The sequence below is a fragment of the Lissotriton vulgaris genome, chromosome 3_1 (assembly GCF_964263255.1).
Source record: "Lissotriton vulgaris chromosome 3_1, aLisVul1.2, whole genome shotgun sequence".
NCBI classification, from domain to species: Eukaryota; Metazoa; Chordata; class Amphibia; order Caudata; family Salamandridae; genus Lissotriton; species Lissotriton vulgaris.
Window position 1 is genome coordinate 831,643,108 of NC_141689.1, and position 23,278 is coordinate 831,666,385.

The 23,278-nt window shown below is 49.7% G+C and overlaps 1 protein-coding gene across 1 annotated transcript in view; it reads left to right on the forward strand.

Moving 5' to 3' along the window:
• The window catches only part of SHC3 (SHC adaptor protein 3), a 437,106-nt gene that overhangs the window by 350,467 nt on the left and 63,361 nt on the right, over positions 1-23,278 (forward strand). Inside the window, exon 7 of the mRNA XM_086961141.1 lies at positions 18,138-18,264. Coding sequence (XP_086817267.1) covers positions 18,138-18,264 — 127 coding nt within the window. The remainder of the gene's footprint in view (positions 1-18,137; positions 18,265-23,278) is intronic.

Sequence of the window (23,278 nt, forward strand, 5' to 3'; positions counted from 1 at the left end):
ACCGGTCCACCTAGGGTAGCCTGGCACAAAGTGGGAAGGCCTAACTTCAGGGCAACCGTGATGTACTTGCGTCACACTGACCACAGCAATCCAGTGCACCTCCACCAAAAATGACACTACACCATCTTTAGAAAAGGTAGAAAAGCTTTATCTTTCCTTCAATAAAAGTTTCCAGTTGCGTCACAGTTAATACCTCAACAGTTTTTGCATTACCATTGGATTACCTGCTTTTGTAAACATATGTCATGGCATAAGATTTCGATACATTAACAAACCTTACTTAGTAATAGCATTAATAAGCAGGGTAGGTGTAAAGGTACATTACCATTGATGACTCATTTCAATACAAACGTGAGAGAAAAAAGGTTCGAGAGGCAGTTCCGCAGTAATTGCACTTTTGAACAGGATCAAGCAGCTGAGTGCCTAGAATGACGAAGGCAGGCCAATCCAATAAACCATATAAACATTGTTTTTGCACTACATGCATTTTAGGATGGCAGATCATCACATTAAATCATACAAGCTTTGAACAGTCTGCGTAATACATTCACTTCAGATAGACAGGTCTTAATTCCAGTCAGGCATGGTTCCTACTAATTTCAGCAAATAAACATGCCCTCAATCTGTTGTTTGCATAGCGCTGCTCCCAGGATGGCTGTACACAGACAGTAGTAGTTCCTTAGTACGCAAATCTACTAAGCTGGACCTCTGTCCGTGATGCAGCTCCGCTGGCTCTAATTCCCAGGGTCCGCTATTCAATCTCTTCACTTGGACCAGGGATACCATCTAAAGTTAAGGCCCAGCGAAGGTCTTCCCTCCCTCCAGCCCCAGATCCCGGCTTACTTCTGGGACAGCAGTTCTGTCAAATGTACCGGCCGAGTATGAGGTTTCCTCGTTTGGGCCCTCGACCTCCAGTTGATGTCCCAATCAGTGACGGCATGTCCCCGGAGGCTGGACCCTCACCGGAGACCTGTTTAGGGGCTAGAGCTGGCGTTCCCCGACCCTTCGTGTTCCTCACCCTACGATTTCCACACGGGAAGAACTCCACCTGGGCCCGGCCTCCACTAATCCCTCCCCTCGCTTTCCGGCACCTCACGCTAATCACGCCGGGCTGAGCTTCACCAGGACTCCATCGCCCAGCAACCACTCTGAGGCAGCTCTCACTTTCCACGTCGACACCGGTTCCCAGAATCTTCACAACAGGGGAACTGGTGGGCAGTTGTCACTTACAGCAGGGTGAAGAGCCGGCAAACAGATGGCACCCACCCCTCAGAGGCACACCAGGACAGTCGCAGTGAGTTTACACGAGTGCAAGAAGCGCTGAGCGTCCCAGGGTACGCGGCGGTCAAGCCCTCAATGCCTAACACCAGAGGAGGCTCAGAGCAGATGAGTCAGGGCACCCCAATTACTGGTCGCGCTAGGGCTCTGGGAGGCAGCAGAGATAAGACGAATAACGGCAAAAGTCTTGGCCCCTTTTTAGGAGTCAGGGACCCTCAACCCCTCCGAGCTACCAGTTCACATGCCCCCAGCCCGACAGCGTTAGTCCAAAGTTCCTTCTTTGAAGGAGGCACAAATGTTGATGAGGCCCCGGAGGGGTGATCTCAGAGAATTGGGGATGGTAGGGCTAGGTCAACTCGCAGGGGGTAGCGTCAGCGGGGAAGGGTAGCAGTCCCTAAGGTCAATCAGACCCCCCCCCCCTCAGTGCACTAACCTCCTCGCTCAGTAGCCTGAACTCCCACCTAGTCACCTCCACACAAAATGGCAGTCGAACATTCCACCTATATATAGCCTGGGCCCTGAGTGACTAGAAGGTTCTGGAACCTCTCATGTCATCCTATGGCCCAAGGCTCTAAGGTGACAGTTGACAGGCCACCATTTTGTAGAAGAGCACCTACTCTTCCTCCATTTTAAAAGAGCACCTGCGCCTCATTACTAATTAGTAATAATGAGGCGCCCAGAGACCTACGGTCAACACCAAAAAATCACAGTGGACACAAAAATAGAAGGCAAAAAAAAGGAGAAAAAATAAGGATGGGCCACCCAAAGGGCTGACAGGTCTAACACGCGTCCCCCCAGCTGAAAGTGGGGAGAGCTACCCAACCCCTTGGGAGTTCTCGTCACTAAGGTGGAAGTACCTCGAGAGACCGTCAGCGTTGGCGTGGTCCACTCCAGGTCGATGTTCCACCCTGAAGTCCATTCCCTGTAGGGAGATGGACCACCTTAGCAACTTACGATTCTCCCCCCTCATTTGCATCAGCCAACAAAGGGGCCAGTGGTCAGTCTGAACGAGGAAGTGTGAGCCAAACAGATATGGCCGCAACTTCTTCAGGGCCCATACCACCGCAAAAGCTTCCCGCTCAATCGCACTCCACCTCTGTTCCCATGGGAGCAGTCTCCTAGAAAGGAAAACCACAGGTTTGTCCAGACCCTCCTCATTGAGTTGCAACAGCACTACCCCAATGCCATGCTCCGATGCGTCCATTTGGACGATAAACTCTTTGGAGAAGTCAGGGGCCCTTAGGATAGGAGCTGCGCACATAGCTTGTTTTAGGGTGTCAAAAGCTCGTTGACACGCCTCAGTCCAGACTACCCGTCGAGGTTGTTTCTTGGATGTGAGCTCAGTCAAGGGAGCCACGATAGTACCATATCCCTTGACAAAGCAGCGGTAGTATCCTGTGAGGCCCAGACAATCTCAGAGCTCAGTATGGTCTTGGGCGGCTCCCAGGCCATGATAGTCTCAATCTTAGCCTGGAGGGACTGCACCTTACCCCGGCCCACCAAGTGGCCTAAGTACACTACCGACCCCTGCCCGATCTGGCACTTGCTGGCCTTGATCGTCATGCCTGCCTGCTGCAGGGCCTGAAGGACTGCCCAGAGGTGACACAAATGGTCCTCCCAACTGCTGCTGAAAACAGCAATGTCATCAAGATAGGCAGCAGAGAAGGCCTCCATACCAGAGAGGACCTGGTTCACCTGCCACTGGAAAGTGGCAGGGGCGTCCTTGAGCCCAAAGGGCATCACACAGACCTGGTAGTGGCCCTCAGGAGTAGAGAAGGCTGACCTCTCCCTTGCTCCATCTGTAAGGGAGATCTGCCAGTACCCTGACATGAGGTCAAAGGTACTTAGGTATTGGGCAGCTCCCAGCCAATGAGCTCATCCGCCCTTGGGATAGGATGGGCATCAGTCTTTGTCACAGAGTTCAATCCCCTGTAATCCATACAGAACCTGAGTTCTGGGGTGGTGCCCGGCGGGGCAGCTTTTGGTACCAGAACCACCGGACTGGACCAGGGGCTGCTTGAAGGTTCAATCACTCCCTGCTCCAGCATTTTAGTGACTTCACTATGGATGCTGGCCTTCACCTTATCTGACAGCCGGTAGGACTTGGACTTCACAGGTGGGCTGTCCCCTGTGTCCACATCATGGGTACACAGGTGGGTCCTTCCCGGGATAAGAGAGAACAGCGAGGAATACTGTTCCAGGACTTGACGGCACCCTCCCAGCTACCAGTTCACATGCCCCCAGCCCAACAGCGTTAGTCCAAAGTTCCTTATTTGAAGGAGGCACAAATGTTGATTAGGCCCCGGAGGGGTGATCCCAGAGAATTGGGGATGGTAGGGCTAGGTCAACTCGCAGGGGGTAGCGTCAGCGGGGAAGGGTAGCAGTCCTGAAGGTCAATCAGACCCCCCCTCAGTGCACTAACCTCCCCACTCAGTAGCCTGAACTCCCACCTAGTCACCTCCATAAAAAATGGCCGTTGAACATTCCACCTATATATAGCCGGGGCCCTGAGTGACTAGAGTGGACCAGAAGGTTCTGGAACCCCTCATGTCATCCTATGGCCCAAGGCTCTAAGGTGACAGTTGACAGACCACCATTTTGCAGAAGAGCACCTACTCGTCCTCCATTTTAAAAGAGCATCTGCGCCTCATTACTAATTAGTAATAATGAGGCGCCCAGAGACCTAAGGTCAACACCGAAAAATCGCAGTGGACACAAAAATAGAAGGCAAAAAAAGGAGTAAAAATAAGGAGGGGCCACCCAAAGGGCTGACAGGACTAACAAGCATCATTCATAAATGAGAGGTATGCCCTGGAAAATCTTTAGGAATTTTGAAAAATAATGACACGAATCACCATTGGCAGAATACATGAATTTGTACTTTGGTTACTTCATTTAAATGATAAAAAATGTAATGTCAGATGGTAATGTTTACAAGAGCTACATAGGCTAATTGTTGTTCATTGGCAACATGATCGAATACATTGCTATTTTATTCACTTAATAGATTATGCATCTTAATTATGATTGGATTTCTACGTCCTAATCCCATTATTATCCCCTGTATTTCCCCCCCCCCCAAGAATTACTAATACCAGGGTTCCCTCTAATACTGTTTTTGTACTGTCCATGGCTGTTAGACCTGGCACCTTGGCGTGAGTCTCCCTTCCACTTTTTGCTGATGTGCCTCCGATGTTTTGCTGGTTTTCCGATACTCAGGGCGCTGCGCCACGGCTAACCCGTGCCGCAGTGCAAGTGCTCCCTACTGTAAATTGTACATGCACATTATTGGTATCCATGATTGGTTCATTGGATTTACTGTTAGTCCCTAGTAAAGTGCACTAGAGAGTGCCAGGGCTTGTAGATGCCAATACTGCTGGTGGGCCTGCAGCACTGGTTGCGCCACCCACCGAAGCAGCGGTAAAGATGTGTCTGGGAACTGCGACCGCAGAACCCGCGTGCGGTCTCGTACTGTCACGCTAGCTGGGCAAGTGCACCCACTTGCCAGCCCCCGAACCTTCCCTTGACTACATATTAGTCACCCCCATGGTAGGCCTACGGGCAGGGTGCGTTGTAGGCGTAAGGTAGGACAAGCCCTGATGTGTGTGGCATGTCCTAGTAGTGACTTACAACCAAAACCGTATTTCACTATTGAAGGCTACTTGCTCCAATAGGCCAGACTGAGCTGCTGGAGTTATTACACCCTATAATCCCAGCAGGCTCAAGGAGCGTAGTAGCGTGTTGTGTTTAGTATGCCTGAACTCAGGATGATAAAATATTTCTTTTAGTAAAGTTTATTTTAGTATCCTGGGTTTGCAAATGCTACTTTTAGAAAGTTAGCCTTTGCTTGCCTAACCATTTCAGCCCGCCTCTGCTGGTATGTGTATCTGACTGTCTGGGACGTGTGAGTGACAGGGCTGGGAGAATGACAGGTGATGAAGGCGCAGATTACACCTTAGTGGGAGGTAGGAGTGGCTCTTGACTCTGGATCTTGCTGTGCTCCGCCACCACAATGCTGGCTCCACCCTCCTGGGGAGCGTCGGATGACTCAGCCGACACCTGGCCCAGGAAGGGCGAAGCCCCATCAACAAGGTACTCTGGCTGCCCCTGTCCGCACAATGTTGGCTCCACCTCCTGTGGGGCGTCTGATGCGCCTGCCCCTCACACTGAAAGCAGAAGCTGGAGTACACCCGCCAGGGTACTCAAGGACTGAGAGTGGCTATGCAAAGGCCCCCCTGGCCTGCGAGAACAAAAGAAATGCCATATAAAAGAAGGAGCCCTGCTCCTTGAAAATTAGATCCTGTTTGGGCTACAGAAGGAACTCTGCCCGACGAGAAGGACCGGGAAGGACAAGGAAGAGTGCTGTCTCTTGCCTGTGTCTGGTGCCTTGCTGCTGAAGGAGAGGACAAAGGAAAGACTACGAAAAGACTTTTGCTTTACAAGACTTTGTGCCGAACTCTGCTAAAAGATCTCCAAGGGCTTGAAACGGAACTTGCCCCCTGACCAGCGCCCCAGGACCAGTGGGCGCTACACCCTGAAGAAAGCAACTGCGTGTGCTGCTCCTCGTGGCAGTACCGACGGAGGAATCTCCTCCAAGGCAACGACATCCACCTGACCACCGTGACCGGGGCCCAGAGCAACAGCGAAAGCAAAGTGAGGACCAGCCGCCGCTGGCCCGAACACCGTGACCGCAACTGCACCGGGAGCCCGAGAGCAAAGCGAAGGAGGACCCGTCCGGTCCGAGCTCTCGAGTTGACTGCGCAACGAGCAGCCAATCCACTTGCAAAGACGGACAGTCGCCCTGTGAGAGTCCCCTAGGTCGGTACCTTGCCCGACAGCCAGCTGTGAGCGCACAGCTGCACCGGCACTTGGCTGGGTACGTCCTGCACTTGAGGACCGTACTGCCACTTGCCGCCACCACGCCACCGCCGCCTCCAGGGTCGGAGCGGACGACGAGGAGAGGACCCTGCCGCCACAGAACACCGCTGCCCCGGATGACCCGTGAACTGCTCGGCTGAGAGCCGCACCGAACAGCGACCCCGGGAAGGCAACGCGACGTGGGACAGATCCCCTGGGAGCCGCCTGCTCCACAAGAACTTTGTTGAACTGGGCAGAAGGCCCTAAAGAACTCTTATTGCTCGAACGAACTGTGGCAACTTGAACTAAGTAAACTTGGAACCGCTATTTGAAAGTCGATAACTGTATTCTTAAGCCTGCTTGAAACTTATATAAAGATATATATTTTTACAGAATACAGTCTGGTCTCATTGTGTGGTGGGTTGGTTGTGACGGTGTAATATTGCAAGTGTTTAACCCTATGTGCCCCAAAGATTAGCCTACGACTGCTTAAGCCACACTACCTAGAGGGTAAGCAGAGGTTGTCTGGAAGGTAACCCTCAGCTCTGACGAGGAAGAGAGAGTCCCTGCTTGTCGCTAGTGTTGCACTGCGCCAACTAGAGCCTCCCCCTTCCTACATTGGACGCAGCGGTGAGGATTTTTCGAATTTACACTTGCGGTATCTATACCTTAGCTTCCGACCATTGCCCAGTGATTTCAGTCCAGTTACTTAGCCACAGACTTTGCTTTTCGCTGAAAGAAGATTCCGAGTGTGAGAACCATGCCGGGCACGAAGAGCCTGGATGGAGCGGAGTCCACGACCTCTGAGGTGTTGGAGGTGGAGTGGAACGCCGCAAAGCTGGACCAATACTCAAAGACGGAGCTGAAGTTTTTCTGTAAGAAACTCAAAGTTCCGCACGCTGGTTGCAAGAATAAGCCAGAATTCTACAAGGCCCTGAAAGCCTGGATAGAGTCCAGAAAGGCCCCGGAGGATCAAGATGCCCTCGCGGAGCAAGATGCGACTGAAGAGCAGACTGCACCTATGGATCTGGTGGATCTCGAAAGGCAAGACATCGTGCACAGCTTTGGTAAAGGCCTGTCGCCAGAGGAGCTGGCAGACAGGAAGGAAACGAGGAATCACGAAAGAAAGCTGGCAGAATTGAAAATCCAACTGGAGTTGGAAACAAAAAGAATGGCGCTGGAAGAGCGAAAGCACCAAATGGATTATGAAGTGAAAATGAGGGAGATAAGTCTCAAGGAGAGAGACTTGGATCGTCCTCCCTCTGGTGGCAGCACATCGCCAGTGCAGGTAGAGTCAAGAGTGCACATCCCGAAGGACGTAGTTAAGGAGTTCTTTAAGGGGGATGACATAGGCCAGTGGTTTAGGGCATACGAGGTAGCCATGTCCTCCCACCGGGTCCCTGACAAGGATTGGGGAGCGGGGTTGTGGGGAAGGTTCCTTAGCGAAGGGCGAGATACCTTGCTAGATTTGCCCGTTGAGAAACAGAGGTCCTATTCCCACATGAAAGAAGCTTTAATGCGCAGGTACGGGCTTACCCCTGAAATGTATAGACAGAAGTTTAGGGGATGTACTAAGCGGCCTGAGAATACGTATGTGGAGTATGTGACTTATTTTTGCAGAGCACTGGATGGTTGGGTGAAGGGTAGCAAAGTGAATGATTTTCAATGTCTCTTTGATTTAATTGCATGGGAGCACTTGTCTGATCACTGTTTTCCTGAGTTACGCCAACACCTGATCGATAGCAAGCTGTCCAACCCGAGGAAGCTTGCTGAGGAGGCGGACCGCTGGCTCAGCACCAGGGTCCACAAGGGTCCCGTGGGAGACTCCGCCAAGAGTGGGCAGGGTCCCCAGCAGAAGAGTGGGGGGGGACAAGGGGGGAAAACAGAAAGGGTCCAAAAAGGCCCCCAAAGTAGTTCCCAGGGGAACCAGCAGCAAGGTTCTCAGCCTCCCCCACCCCCAAAGCAGAACGGGGCCCGACAGGTAAACCTGTTCCAAAGGGGCCCTTCAATTGTTACAAATGTGGCGAGCCTGGGCACATATCCAGTGACCCCAAGTGTCGCCTGTTTGGAAAATCCGCACCCACTGGTGATCCGCCCCGTCAAGTGACTAGTGTTCACTTAGGAGAAGAAGTGATGGTCCCGGGGGGTGGAGATCCCGTTCAGATGACCCTAGTCTCGCTAGGAGACAGTGAGATGATCCCTACGAACTACCTGCCCTCTAACACTAAGAAATATGGGCAGATGGTGATCATCAATGGCAAGGAAGCTGAGGCTCTTCGAGACACAGGAGCCAGTGTGACTGCAGTGAGGCAGCACCTGGTGTCTCAAGAGCAGGTTGTACCCCATGCCTACTGTAGGGTTATCAACGCTGATAATTCTGAGAGTCAGTGTCCGATGGCTCAAGTTCCCTTCGAGTGGGGGGGGGTCTCTGGTACTCTGCAGGTCTGTGTAAGAAAAACCATGCCTGTTGACTGTTTGCTAGGGAATGACTTGGAGCACTCCCCTTGGGAAAAGGTGGAGAAAACGACTCACCTGCTGATGGTGGGTCTGCCTGACTGGGCGTGCGTGACCACCCGGTCAATGACAGCCAGTAGGGGTGATCAAGAGGTCCTGGGGCCTGAAGGAGAGGCCCAGGAACCGGCCTTAGGGAGAGGGCGCAGGGGGCGCGGAAAACCGGCCCCTGAGGTTCCCACGGTCCAGGAGGAAGCAGACCTTGAGGGGGATGCCCTGGAGCCTACAGGGGAACAGATCGCCGAACTGGGGGACCTGCCTGAGCTGACCCATTGGCAGCAAGAAGGAGGACCCTCCAGGGAGGAATTCTGCAAGGAGCAGAAAGAATGCCCCTCTCTCATGGGTATGCGGCAGCAGGCTGCAGACCAGGCCAATGGTGTTCAGGCCAAAACACATTATGTGTACTGGGAGAACGACCTCCTGTATTCAGAGCCTAAGGCTGCTGAACCTGGGTCAGCCCGTGTGCTGGTGGTACCCCAGAAGTTCAGAGCCTTCCTACTGGGTCTGGCTCATGATGTGCCTTTAGCAGGACATTTGGGGATGGACAAGACCTATGACAGGCTTGTCACCCACTTTTACTGGCCCCAAATGCATAAGAGTTCAGACGCTCATTGCAGAACCTGTCCGACTTGCCAGGCAAGTGGGAAGACCGGAGGGAAGAAGAAGGCTCCCCTCCAACCCTTCCCTGTGGTCGGTACGCCATTCCAGCGAGTGGGTATTGACATTGTTGGGCCTCTGGACCCCAAGACAGCCATGGGCAACAGGTTCATCCTGGTCTTGGTGGACCATGCCACCCGGTACCCTGAAGCCATCCCTCTGAGGACAGTGACGGCCCCCGTGGTGGGACGTGCACTGATGGGAATTTTCTCACGAGTAGGATTCCCTCTAGAGGTGGTGAGCGACAGGGGGACCAACTTCATATCCAAGTATATGAAGTCCCTTTGGCAAGAGTGTGGCGTAACGTATAAGTTCACCACGCCTTACCATCCCCAAGGTAACGGGTTGGTTGAGAGATTCAACCGAACCCTGAAGGGCATGATAATGGGCCTAGAAGGTCCGATGAGGCGTAAGTGGGACGTCCTCTTACCATGCCTACTCTTTGCATATCGCGAGGTACCCCAGAAGTCCCTAGGGTTCAGCCCCTTTGAGCTACTGTACGGTCACCCCGTGAGAGGACCACTGAGTTTGGTAAAGGAAGGCTGGGAGCAATCTCCCAGGAAACCTCCCCAGAATGTATATAGCTACATGCTGGCCTTCAGAAACCAGACCAGGCGCTTCAGACAACTTGCCGAGGCTAATCTGGAAGCCAGCCAGGAAGAGATGAAGCGGTGGTACGACCAGAATGCCACTCTGGTCGAGCTTCAGCCTGGACAAGAGGTGTATGTCCTGGCCCCAGTGGAGCCCTGTGCCCTTCAGGATAAGTGGACAGGCCCATTCGAGGTTGTGGAGCGCAAGAGCCCCGTGACATACTTGGTGGACATGAAGACGCCCAGGAACCCTTTGCGGGTCCTACATGTCAACCGCCTCAAGCCCCACTTGCGAAGGTCCGAAGTGGGCATGTTGTTGGCAACTGATGACGGAATGGAGGAGGAGTCGGAGCCTCTCCCTGACCTCTTAGTGGCCTGTGAGAAAGACGGGTCAGTGGATGGAGTTAACCTCTCACCCACCCTGACCCCCGAACAACAGGAAGACTGCCGCCAGTTGCTGGGGCAGTTTCCAGATCTATTCTCCCTGGTTCCGAGTGTCACAGATTGGTGCGTCCATGATGTGGACACTGGAGACAGCTTACCTGTGAAGCATAAGGCTTACAGGGTGACTGACAGGGTCCAGGCCTGCATCAAGGAGGAGGTCTCCAAGATGCTTGCCCTGGGGGTGATTGAGTCTTCCAGCAGTCCTTGGTCCAGCCCCGTGGTTTTGGTTCCGAAGGCTGCTGCGCCGGGAGCCACACCCGAACTCCGGTTCTGTGTGGACTACAGAGGACTCAATTCAGTCACGAAGACTGACGCGCACCCCATCCCCAGAGCTGATGAGCTCATTGATCGGCTGGGGGCTGCTCGGTTCCTCAGTACGTTTGATTTGACGTCTGGGTACTGGCAGATCGCCTTGACCGATAGGGCAAAGGAGAGGTCGGCATTCTCTACACCAGATGGGCATTTCCAGTTCCGGGTTATGCCATTTGGAATGAAGAATGCCCCTGCCACCTTTCAGAGATTGGTCAACCAGGTGTTGGCTGGGCTGGACGAGTTCAGTGCCGCCTACCTGGATGACATCGCGGTGTTCAGTGGCACCTGGCCAGAACACCTGCGACACCTCTGGGAAGTGTTGATGGCTCTGCGCAGAGCAGGCCTCACAATCAAGGCAAGCAAGTGCCAGATTGGGCAGGGTTCAGTGGTGTATTTGGGACACCAAGTTGGGAGTGGCAAGGTAGCACCCTTGCAACCCAAAATTGAGCCCATCCTGGCTTGGGAACCCCCCAAGACCCAGACTGCAGTGAGAGCCTTCCTGGGGCTCACTGGGTATTACAGGAGGTTTGTCAAGGGCTATGGCACGATCGTGACCCCCTTGACAGAGCTGACTTCGAAGAAGCAGCCCAGGAATGTGATTTGGACTGACACCTGTCAGAAGGCTTTTGACACCCTGAAGACTGCCATGTGCACGGCGCCCGTGCTCCTGGCTCCTGATTTCTCCAAGGAATTCATAGTGCAAACAGACGCTTCAGAGCATGGTGTAGGGGCCGTTCTTTCACAGATGACTGAGGAGGGCTTTGACCAACCCGTAGCCTTCATAAGTAGGAGGTTACTTCCACGGGAAAGTAGGTGGAGTGCAATAGAGCGTGAAGCATTTGCTGTGGTCTCGGCGCTGAAGAAGCTAAGACCCTACTTGTTTGGGTCTCACTTCCGAGTTCAGACGGACCACAGGCCCATCAGATGGTTGATGCAAATGAGGGGTGAGAACCCGAAACTGTTGAGGTGGTCCATTTCTCTACAGAGTATGGACTTTACGGTGGAACACCGCCCTGGCACCGATCACGCCAACGATGACGGTCTGTCCAGATTTTTCCGCCTTAGTGATGTGGAACTCCCTGGGGAAGGGTAGTTCCCCCCACATTTCAGCTGGAGGGGACACATGTTAGACCTGGCACCTTGGCGTGAGTCTCCCTTCCACTTTTTGCTGATGTGCCTCCGATGTTTTGCTGGTTTTCCGATACTCAGGGCGCTGCGCCACGGCTGACCCGTGCCGCAGTGCAAGTGCTCCCTACTGTAAATTGTACATGCGATTGGTATCCATGATTGGTTCATTGGATTTACTGTTAGTCCCTAGTAAAGTGCACTAGAGAGTGCCAGGGCTTGTAGATGCCAATACTGCTGGTGGGCCTGCAGCGCTGGTTGCGCCACCCACCGAAGCAGCCGTAAAGATGTGTCTGGGAACTGCGACCGCAGAACCCGCGTGCGGTCTCGTACTGTCACGCTAGCTGGGCAAGTGCACCCACTTGCCAGCCCCCGAACCTTCCCTTGACTACATATTAGTCAGCCCCATGGTAGGCCTACGGGCAGGGTGCGTTGTAGGCGTAAGGTAGGACAAGCCCTGATGTGTGTGGCATGTCCTAGTAGTGACTTACAACCAAAACCGTATTTCACTATTGAAGGCTACTTGCTCCAATAGGCCAGACTGAGCTGCTGGAGTTATTACACCCTATAATCCCAGCAGGCCGAACGAGCGTAGTAGCGCGTTGTGTTTAGTATGCCTGAACTCAGGATGATAAAATATTTCTTTTAGTAAAGTTTATTTTAGTATCCTGGGTTTGCAAATGCTACTTTTAGAAAGTTAGCCTTTGCTTGCCTAACCATTTCAGCCCGCCTCTGCTGGTATGTGTATCTGACTGTCTGGGACGTGTGAGTGACAGGGCTGGGAGAATGACAGGTGGTGAAGGCGCAGATTACACCTTAGTGGGAGGTAGGAGTGGCTCTTGACTCTGGATCTTGCTGTGCTCCGCCACCACAATGCTGGCTCCACCCTCCTGGGGAGCGTCGGATGACTCAGCCGACACCTGGCCCAGGAAGGGCGAAGCCCCATCAACAAGGTACTCTGGCTGCCCCTGTCCGCACAATGTTGGCTCCACCTCCTGTGGGGCGTCTGATGCGCCTGCCCCTCACACTGAAAGCAGAAGCTGGAGTACACCCGCCAGGGTACTCAAGGACTGAGAGTGGCTATGCAAAGGCCCCCCTGGCCTGCGAGAACAAAAGAAATGCCATATAAAAGAAGGAGCCCTGCTCCTTGAAAATTAGATCCTGTTTGGGCTACAGAAGGAACTCTGCCCGACGAGAAGGACCGGGAAGGACAAGGAAGAGTGCTGTCTCTTGCCTGTGTCTGGTGCCTTGCTGCTGAAGGAGAGGACAAAGGAAAGACTACGAAAAGACTTTTGCTTTACAAGACTTTGTGCCGAACTCTGCTAAAAGATCTCCAAGGGCTTGAAACGGAACTTGCCCCCTGACCAGCGCCCCAGGACCAGTGGGCGCTACACCCTGAAGAAAGCAACTGCGTGTGCTGCTCCTCGTGGCAGTACCGACGGAGGAATCTCCTCCAAGGCAACGACATCCACCTGACCACCGTGACCGGGGCCCAGAGCAACAGCGAAAGCAAAGTGAGGACCAGCCGCCGCTGGCCCGAACACCGTGACCGCAACTGCACCGGGAGCCCGAGAGCAAAGCGAAGGAGGACCCGTCCGGTCCGAGCTCTCGAGTTAACTGCGCAACGAGCAGCCAATCCACTTGCAAAGACGGACAGTCGCCCTGTGAGAGTCTCCTAGGTCGGTACCTTGCCCGACAGCCAGCTGTGAGCGTACAGCTGCACCGGCACTTGGCTGGGTACGTCCTGCACTTGAGGACCGTACTGCCACTTGCCGCCACCACGCCACCGCCGCCTCCAGGGTCGGAGCGGACGACGAGGAGAGGACCCTGCCGCCACAGAACACCGCTGCCAGGGATGACCCGTGAACTGCTCGGCTGAGAGCCGCACCGAACAGCGACCCCGGGAAGGCAACGCGACGTGGGACAGATCCCCTGGGAGCCGCCTGCTCCACAAGAACTTTGTTGAACTGGGCAGAAGGCCCTAAAGAACTCTTATTGCTCGAACGAACTGTGGCAACTTGAACTAAGTAAACTTGGAACCGCTATTTGAAAGTCGATAACTGTATTCTTAAGCCTGCTTGAAACTTATATAAAGATATATATTTTTACAGAATACAGTCTGGTCTCATTGTGTAGTGGGTTGGTTGTGACGGTGTAATATTGCAAGTGTTTAACCCTATGTGCCCCAAAGATTAGCCTACGACTGCTTAAGCCACACTACCTAGAGGGTAAGCAGAGGTTGTCTGGAAGGTAACCCTCAGCCCTGACGAGGAAGAGAGAGTCCCTGCTTGTCGCTAGTGTTGCACTGCGCCAACTAGAGCCTCCCCCTTCCTACAATGGCGATTCCCACATTTTCCCTCTGTATTTTACCAAGAGTCTTTGTCTGCTTTCAGCAGATAAAATCTCTAGTTAAAATATCCCAGAAATGCAGTGTTTCTGATAAAGTTATCATTTCTTATGAGGCCAGTAATTCAGCCACTTGTTAATGAAGGCCTTAATCAAATGTACATAAGGTGGTACTTTTACGTTACAAAACATACATCAAGCAATCAATCAATCAGGGGCTGGTAAATCGCAGCTACTCACCCATGAGGGTCTCAAGGTGCGGGGGGGGAGGGGGGGGGATGCTCTGTTGAGTGCTGGGGTCACCCGAAGAGCCATGTCTTGCGGTCCTTCCTGAACTGGAGCAGTGTAGACTTGCTGAAGGTCTTTCCAGGCATTGGCTGTGAGGTAGGAGAAGGACTTTCCTCCCGTTCTAGGTTTGTAGATGCGTGGGATGGTGGCCAGAGAGAGGTCAGCTGACCGCAGGTGTCTCTTGGGTGCGTGGGAGGAGAGACGGTTATTTAGGTTTGGTCCGATGTTGTGGAGGGCCTTGTATGTGTGAGTGAGGAGCTTTAAGGTTAGTCTTCTTTCGATGGGGAGGCAGTGGAGATTGCTGAGGTGTTGTAAGTAAACATGTATAGTTGTATACAAGTATACATGAAGTTGACAGGGATACATACGACTTTATATTTTGAATGTTAATATTTGATACCGAAACCCGCAACTTCATAAAATTGGCAAATGACAAAATACAAAGTGAAGAAGCCATACCCCAAGTTGTCCTAGGGGTGGCACTCTTACATTACATTTCAACTGAAGTTGGTTGCCGGCACAAAATGATTAAGAAATGGTTACACGTAACAAGAATGAAGAAATCGAAGATTGATATATATAACAATATTGAATTCACCAGTTTCTGATCCTTCAAAACCATAATTTGTCAGAGTGTGCGCATTTTAAACGGGATCATCTTGAAGACGGAAATAATGTCTGAATTACCAATTATAAACGTAAATCTGTTTTGTAATATTAAATCGATTAGTACGCTTTATTTAATGCAGTCATTACGCTGGTGTCCGGTTTTTTTTATGTCATGAAAGGAGGAATCTGTTGACATCAATAAAAATGGTCTAAAAAGAATAAAAAGAATATGAAATAAAAAAAAAGTAAAATAGTGACGTTGGAAAAACATGGTGAAAAAATAAATAACAATTCTTGATCAGAACGTATATTTTTAAGAGCCCTTCAAATATATATTTCTCAGGGATTGAATAAGGCCGAAAGACCCATTCCATCTCCGGAATGAACAATGACTTCTTGCAGGACTCGAACCTCCTTGTTTCTTAGCCTTCTTCAACCAACCACCCTCCCTCTTCCATCTTTCAACAACTCAATGGCAGCATACACTACATCAACATTATGTAAAGCACACTGCCTCATGGTACCAAAATCATCTGTTTGATGAGGATAAGATCAGCTTTCAAGATGTTTGGAGCTAAAATGCAAAGCTTTTTATTTTGCAGTCGCAAACACTGAGATTCACAAAATCGCACAGTTTGCGACAGTAAAAACGAAGGATGTAAAGTATTAAAGGCATCTTGTAACGTCAGAAAAATCTTTCAATCTCACAATATGCACTTTACTACTCTCTAAAATTATGAAGGAAGGAAAGGGGCCCCTCTCGTCTTTCCAAATACCATGTATTAATGGCTTGAGACTGCAATTGCAGTCGCAAACCATTGTTGTCAAACATGGATTGGTTACCAGAAAGGGTACTAAGTCACAAAATGGAAGCTGTAACTGTGGGACGATTTCAGCTGTGTGAATTTGGAAGTCGGATTTGGTCATGTACAGCAGACAGTGGTCCAAGAGTCAATTACATGATCTCCTCAATGCCAATCTCAGAGTGCCTGTCATGTCTGACCCTTGAGACAGCTTTAGCTTTGGGTTTTCCAGAAATTGTCGACCTAATATGTGTAGGTGCATTTGGCCAATGGGCTTCATCTGTTGCTCTGTTAAATTGCCATTCACGTTTTGCTCAAACTCACCACAGCAAATAGTGAGTGGAAGTCCATTTCCCTCATTGGCCACAGTTTGCATGATTGCGCAAAGCATGTACACATTGTCCACACCTGACATAAAAAAGGTCCTTTCTCTTCAGTGATAAATCTGGTTCAAAGTGTGTTTTATTTTATTTAGTTTTTATAATAACCTTTAATATCAGCTGGTATTCTGCTTGTAATTCAGGTGTCCAGTTAAATGCTGACTGCTATTACATAATGTTTAATTACGATTCTAATGTTTTTGCAACTGTAATGCTTGGTTAAGTCCTTTTGCTTTAACCTTTTTGTTTCCTTTACAAATAACAATAAAATGCATGGTCCTTGTTATTTAAACAAACATTGCTAAAATAGTGACACATAGCAACATAAGTACATTATATTTGCCTTTTTGTTGCAAACATATGTTTAGGGGGCTACTCTTCTTATTTTAGTGACATATGCTTGCATAATAAATTAAAAAATAAACCACGGTACCCACTTGCTATGGTCAGACATATTGGCTTTGCCAGTGCTTTTTTTAAATTCCCTATCCTGTTCCTTTGATCAGAGAGGCTGGACTAGCAAAAATAGAAGACTTCTGCGAATATGACTGCAGGGATTGAGGGCTACTATCCCTTTCTGGATAGTGAGGCTGCTGTCCCTTGCAGGCCTCCATCCCTGGTTTTGCAATGGCATACACAGTCAGAATGTTGCCTCACTAATAATATTGGGACACTGTTCTGCAATCCTTACTGAATGACTCCTTTGCACTCTTACAGAGGTTACATCACAAAACAAATCTTGTATTGAAAAGCAGTTGGTTGCAAAAGCATAGATTGCTTTGAGATGGTTAGTACGGGCTCCACATTAATTCTACTGCTGAAAAGTAATAAAAAGTGTTTAACGTAGACAGTGTTATAGTTCTCTCTCTTTTTTTCTGTCTCTTTTTTGCTTTTATCTTCTTTATGCCCATTATCTGCTCTTGTCTCTGCTTCGTCTGTAGTCTAATTTCTTTTCATCATCTGCTTTCCTTTTTTTCTTTTCCTCTCCCCATTTCATATTCACCTTTCACATTGTTCTTCCTTTATGCTCTTTCATTTTTGCTTCATGTTTCCCTTCCTTTCATTTCTCCGTATGTGGATGTTTCTGCTTTCCATCTCCTTTTCTTTTCGTCTATCAATTTTCACTTTCTTTTCTTCTTTTGATCTTTCCATTTTTATCTCATCTTTCTTTCACCTTTATTTCCTTCTTTCCTCCTCCCTTGTATCTTACGTTCATTCTTTTCTTCTGTCCTTCTTTAGTTTCTTCTGAGTTTCTATCAATCTTTCCTTCCATTTTCTCTTTTTCTCTTTCTATCTATCTTTCTTTCTGAGAGGCAATCTACGCTTTGTCAGCTTCAACACATAGACTGGGATATCGTCATTTCATTGCCTTTGGGTTAGTTCTGTGTTTTGAGGAGGGCGTCCAAATAGCTGCTCTACTAGCTATGCCTTAAAGACCACCCTCCCAATTCTAAGTTTGTGGTAGCCAACGCCAGAACCTTTCTTTCCCCTTTAGCTTTAGTGCACCTTCTCCACATCTTAATGTTGTTTGGGGAAACCATGGTTCATTATGTTTGGTTCAATATTGGTATTACAAATGGGAATAGAGATTTTGTGAAAATTGATTTTAAGTGACCCGTTCAGAGCACCTTTCCGGTGTGCAGCATATGCTTGTGAATACACAGAGATTCCTGGTCTGTGATTAGAATTTACAGGTAAGAGGGTATAATCATCAGCTGCATCTGTTGACAGAAACGACTCACCATTATCGTGTTGCCCGAGCCCATAAGGTCGTTATTCCCTCTTATCTACATATTGTTTGCACAACAGATCTGTTGGGAGTGGTTAAGGCCGAGGACCCAAAAATGCACTGCGGCTTGTTATGGAATGGAGTTGATGTTGGGAAAGAGAAGAACTGTTTCTTAGTGCTCACCAAAGCCTTCCCTTTTCTGCTCTAGCATGCCACATCCTGGAATGCTGCGATGGATTGGCGCAGGATGTCATCAGCACCATAGGACAAGCATTTGAACTGCGATTCAAGCAGTATTTACGCTGTCCTTCCAAGATGCCTGCGTTCCCCGACAGGTAGGTCATTTTCACCTAGTACCCATTCAGGTAACTCATAGATGCGGGTAAGTCAATGTTGTCGATTAGTATAGCGTCAAATCTAGATGCATCGGCCTAATGAAAAAGTAGAACAGATTGGAGTAAGAGAAATAAGGTCAAAATTGAATAAATAAATAAATAAATAAAATGTGTACATAAAGTTATATGATTATGTACTGTAAGTGAAACCTGGGCCAAGAAGAGCAACTCAGAGTTAACTTCAGTCGGTAGTTCCAGAGTCTAGGGGCCACGCGCGAGAAGGCCCGATTCCGGGTCATGGATTCAATATAATCTTAAATGTTTTTAAATGATTGGGATCTGAGGCTTCCACATGTCTTGATTTGAGAACTTGTTGTTAAACGTTTCATTAGTGGACATAAATAATAATGATGAAAATGCTCATTTGCATAGAACAAACTACAAGTGGACCTTTCCAAACTCAGTAGTGTTCATGTTCTCATTTTTTAAGAGGTGATTGGCCTAATCGGATTCAGAACGGCGACTTGCAGTTTTGCATAGATCAGCGCAATAGATTAATTTAAAGAAAGGACAGCTCTATTAAGTTTTCGTCCTGCAGTTCAATTTTTCTTCAATGTCTTAGGGAGTTTTGGTAGTCATTTCCTGTACAGTCTTTCTCAGTAATCCCAATTGCCATTTTCTGCCTGCTCTGAGCAGGTGTAATGTGTAAGTGATATGACCGTGGGAGTTAGGCGCGTTGTGGAGGATTTTAAATGTAGTGAAGGGGTGCAGGACAAGCTTGTGCTTGTCCAAGGGAGGAGCATTGTTTCCTTCTCCTGTACTACTGCAGGTGTTGATTGTGTGGCAGGCAGTGGGACTGCTTACAGCCCCTGCAGCAGTACAGATAAGTCCAATATCTCTGGGCCTGGAGTTATCTGGCCCAGAGATAGCTTGCATCATTTTGGACCTGGGAAGACTCAGCATTGCAAGATGCAAACTTTGACCAGATGTATCACTCTGAGCCAAATACCACAACTCATAATGAGAGCCTAACTAGGTGCTGAGAAGAGCAAGTTCTCCATTATTTTCATACTGTTAACTTGGAATTAAAGCTGCAAATGGGTAAAGTAAGAATAAATGCTAGAAACCAGAGAAAGCACTAGTACCTGGAAGGCATAACATTATAAACAAAATCTAGGGTTAACGCTACAAAGAAAGAATTGCTTCCATTGTTTAGTACCTTGATGATGAACAAGCAAGCAAATGTACAAGATACACAAAGGATGGCTGGGATCATTACCGGGGTGGGCATATAACGAATTCCAGTGTCAACCAGGTATCTCAGGATTCTCCAGGGCACGTCGAAAACAACGAAATTGTTAACAGTCTAATAGATTCAGTAATTATTATTTCAATGATTTTGGTAGACGTGGCAATCTAACAGCACATGCTAATGTTTTTGCAATTCACCATGAACAAGCTGCATATATATATTTAGTTACTCTAGCCCTGCATATATATCTCTGACTGCCACATTATTGGCGTATCTTAGCTGCAAGCCTTGAGTATTGAGTAATGATTGTGTAGGTACATTAGTAAAGAAACATAGCTTACATGGGTCTAGGAGAAACATATGGCCATGCTCTAACTCTGTAACCAGAATTGAAGAAAAGTCAACTATGCGTCTCTTAACCCATCGTACAAGTAATGTATCCTCTTCCAAACAAGATGACCCAAACAAACAAAGATAGCCTTACAATATGAAGTGCATGTTAGTGGATAGCATCCTTAGGAATATTGGGGCATATTATCAAGCCTGTGCGCTAAAATTATCGCCGCTTTATCGGCCGAAAACGGCCGATAAAGCGGCGATAATGGGCTTGATAATATGCTCTGTGGAATTCCAATCGAAGCCCATGTTAGATGTCTTCACATCTAACATGTGCTTCGATTGGAATTCCATAGAGCATATTATCAAGCCCATTATCGCCGCTTTATCGGCCGTTTTCGGCCGATAAAGCAGCGATAATTTTAGCGCACAGGCTTGATAATATGCCCCCTGGTTATTTTAAGCTGTCTAACTGAACACCTTAAGACAATATCTGCTTCCTTCCTGATGGATCAATTGTTAGTTACCGGGGAGTTTAATCGTAATTAGACCAGCTACTATTGGAATTAAATAGTTATGACCTTAAAAAGGAAATATATGTGCAGTCAGTATCAACACCGATGTATGGGTCACCTACTGCAGAATACAACCTAAGATCTTTCAATGCTAGGGTAACTGACGGCATCCCTTCGGAATATTCATCATTCATTTGGTAGATTTGCCCAGTGTGACTTCCTATTAATCTATTTGTCCTTCCTTAGGGTTATGCCACTTCATTTTTTGTGTGTGATCTGTTTATTGTCATTTTTGTGTCACAAATGGTTATACCACTTCATATAAAAACAAGCATTGGAAATGCAATAGGGCTCGCATTAGGAAAGTTTGAGCTATTGGTGTTATAAATGAATTATTTTTATTCATGTGTTTTTTTTAAAATAGCTAAATTAATAGCTTTATAATTTACAATGCCAATAGTTATAACTTTCGCAAATGTGACACCTATAGCATTTGCAATGCAAAATGTTTTGTATTTACGTGACTTAGATGTATTGATATTACAAATAACAATGGCTTTTAATTTTTTTAAAGAATGAATACTTAAATAATTTATTTAATTTATAATGGCAATAGCTTAAACTTTTGTAAATAACATTTGTGAAGATTATGTTCAGTGTTTTTTATTGTGACGAAAATCCAAGAACAGAAGTAAAATATTAACATCTTTTTGTGATTTGTAATAAAGAGTGAAAGCTTGAAAAATTGAAAGAACATATTTGAACCAGTGATGCTGTGGTTGCACTGAGTGGTGTGTGCATCGGTGTAGCTGTTTGGTGGGTGCATTGGTGGAGCTTAGTTGGAGCATCGGTGGAGCTGTATGGTCGGTGCCACGGCGGAGCTGTGTGGTGGGTGCCACGGCTGAGCTGTGTGGTGGGTGCCACTGCTGAGCTGTGTGGTGGGTGCCACGGCTGAGCTGTGTGGTGGGTGCATTGGTGGAGCTGTGTGGTGGGTGCATTGGTGGAGCTTAGTTGGAGCATTGGCAGAGCTGTGTGGTGGGTGCCTCGGCGGAGCTGTGTGGTGGGTGCCTCGGCGGAGCTGTGTGGTGGGTGCATCGGTGGAGCTGTGTGGTGGGTGCATCGGTGGAGCTGTGTCGGTGGAGCTGTGTGGTGGCTGCATCGCTGGAGCTGTGTGATGGGTGCATCACTGGAGCTGTGTAGGTGGAGCGGTGTGGTGGGTGTATCGGTGGAGCTGTGTCGGTGGAGCTGTGTGGTGGGTGCATCAGTGGAGCTGTGTGGTGGGTGCATCGGTGGAGCTGTGTAGGTGGAGCTGTGTGGTGGGTGCATCGGTGGAGCTGTGTCAGTGGAGCTGTGTGGTGGGTGCATCGGTGGAGTTGGGTGGAGGGTGCATCGGTGGAGCTGTGTAGGTGGAGCTGTGTGGTGGGTGCATCGCTGGAGCTGTGTAGGTGGAGCTGTGTGGTGGGTGCATCGGTGGAGCTGTGTGGTGGGTGCATCGGTGGAGCTGTGTAGTTGGAGCTGTGTGGTGGGTGCATCGGTGGAGCTGTGTGGTGGGGGCATGTGTGGTGGGGGCATGTGTGGTGGGTGCATCGGTGGAGGTGTGTGGTGGGTGCATCGGTGGAGGTGTGTTGTGGGTGCATCGGTGGAGGTGTGTTGTGGGTGCATCGGTGGAGCTGTGTGGTGGGTGCATCGGTGGAGCTGTGTGGTGGGTGCATCGGTGGAGCTGTGTGGTGGGTGCATCTGTGGAGCTGTGTGGTGGGTTCAGCTGTGGAGCTGTGTTTTTGGGTGCCTCGGTAGAGCTGTGTGATGGGTGCCTCGGTGGAGCTGTGTGGTGGGTGCCTCGGTGGAGCTGTGTGGTGGTTGCATCAGTGGAGCTGTGTGGTGGTTGCATCGGTGGAGCTGTGTGGTGGTTGCATCGGTGGAGCTGTGTGGTGGTTGCATCGGTGGAGGTGTGTGGTGGTTGCATCGGTGGAGCTGTGTGGTGGTTGCATCGGTGGAACTGTGTGGTGGTTGCATCAGTGGAGCTGTGTAGGTAGATCTGTGTGGTGGGTGCATCGGTGGAGCTGTGTCGGTGGAGCTGTGTGGTGGGTGCATCGGTGGAGTTGGGTGCATCGGTGGTGCTGTGTAGGTGGAGCTGTGTGGTGGGTGCATTGGTGGAGCTGTGTCGGTGGAGCTGTGTGGTGGCTGCATCGGTGGAGCTGTGTGGTGGCTGCATCGGTGAAGCTGTGTGGTGGCTGCATCGGTGGAGCTGTGTGGTGGGTGCCTCGGTGGAGCTGTGTAGGTGAAGCTGTGTGGTGGGTGCATTGGTGGAGCTGTGTGGTGGGTGCATCGGTGGAGTTGGGTGGTTAGTGCATCGGTGGAGCTGTTTCGGAGGAGCTGTGTGGTGGCTGCATCGGTGGAGCTGTGTGGTGGCTGCATCGGTGGAGCTGTGTGGTGGCTGCATCGGTGAAGCTGTGTGGTGGCTGCATCGGTGGAGCTGTGTGGTGGCTGCATCGGTGGAGCTGTGTCGGTGGAGCTGTGTGGTGGCTGCATCGCTGGAGCTGTGTGATGGGTGCATTGCTACAGCTGTGTAGGTGGAGCTGTGTGGTGGGTGCATCGGTGGAGCTGTGTGGTGGGTGCATCGGTGGAGCTGTGTGGTGGGTGCATCGGTGGAGCTGTGTGGTGGTTGCATAAGTGGAGCTGTGTGGTGGTTGCATCAGTGGAGCTGTGTGGTGGTTGCATCGGTGGAGCTGTGTGGTGGTTGCATCGGTGGAGCTGTGTGGTGGTTGCATCAGTGGAGCTGTGTGGTGGGTGCATCGGTGGAGCTGTGTGGTGGGTGCATCGGTGGAGCTGTGTGGTGGGTGCATCGGTGGAGCTGTGTGGTGGGTGCATCGGTGGAGCTGTGTGGTGGGTGCATCGGTGTAGCTGTGTAGGT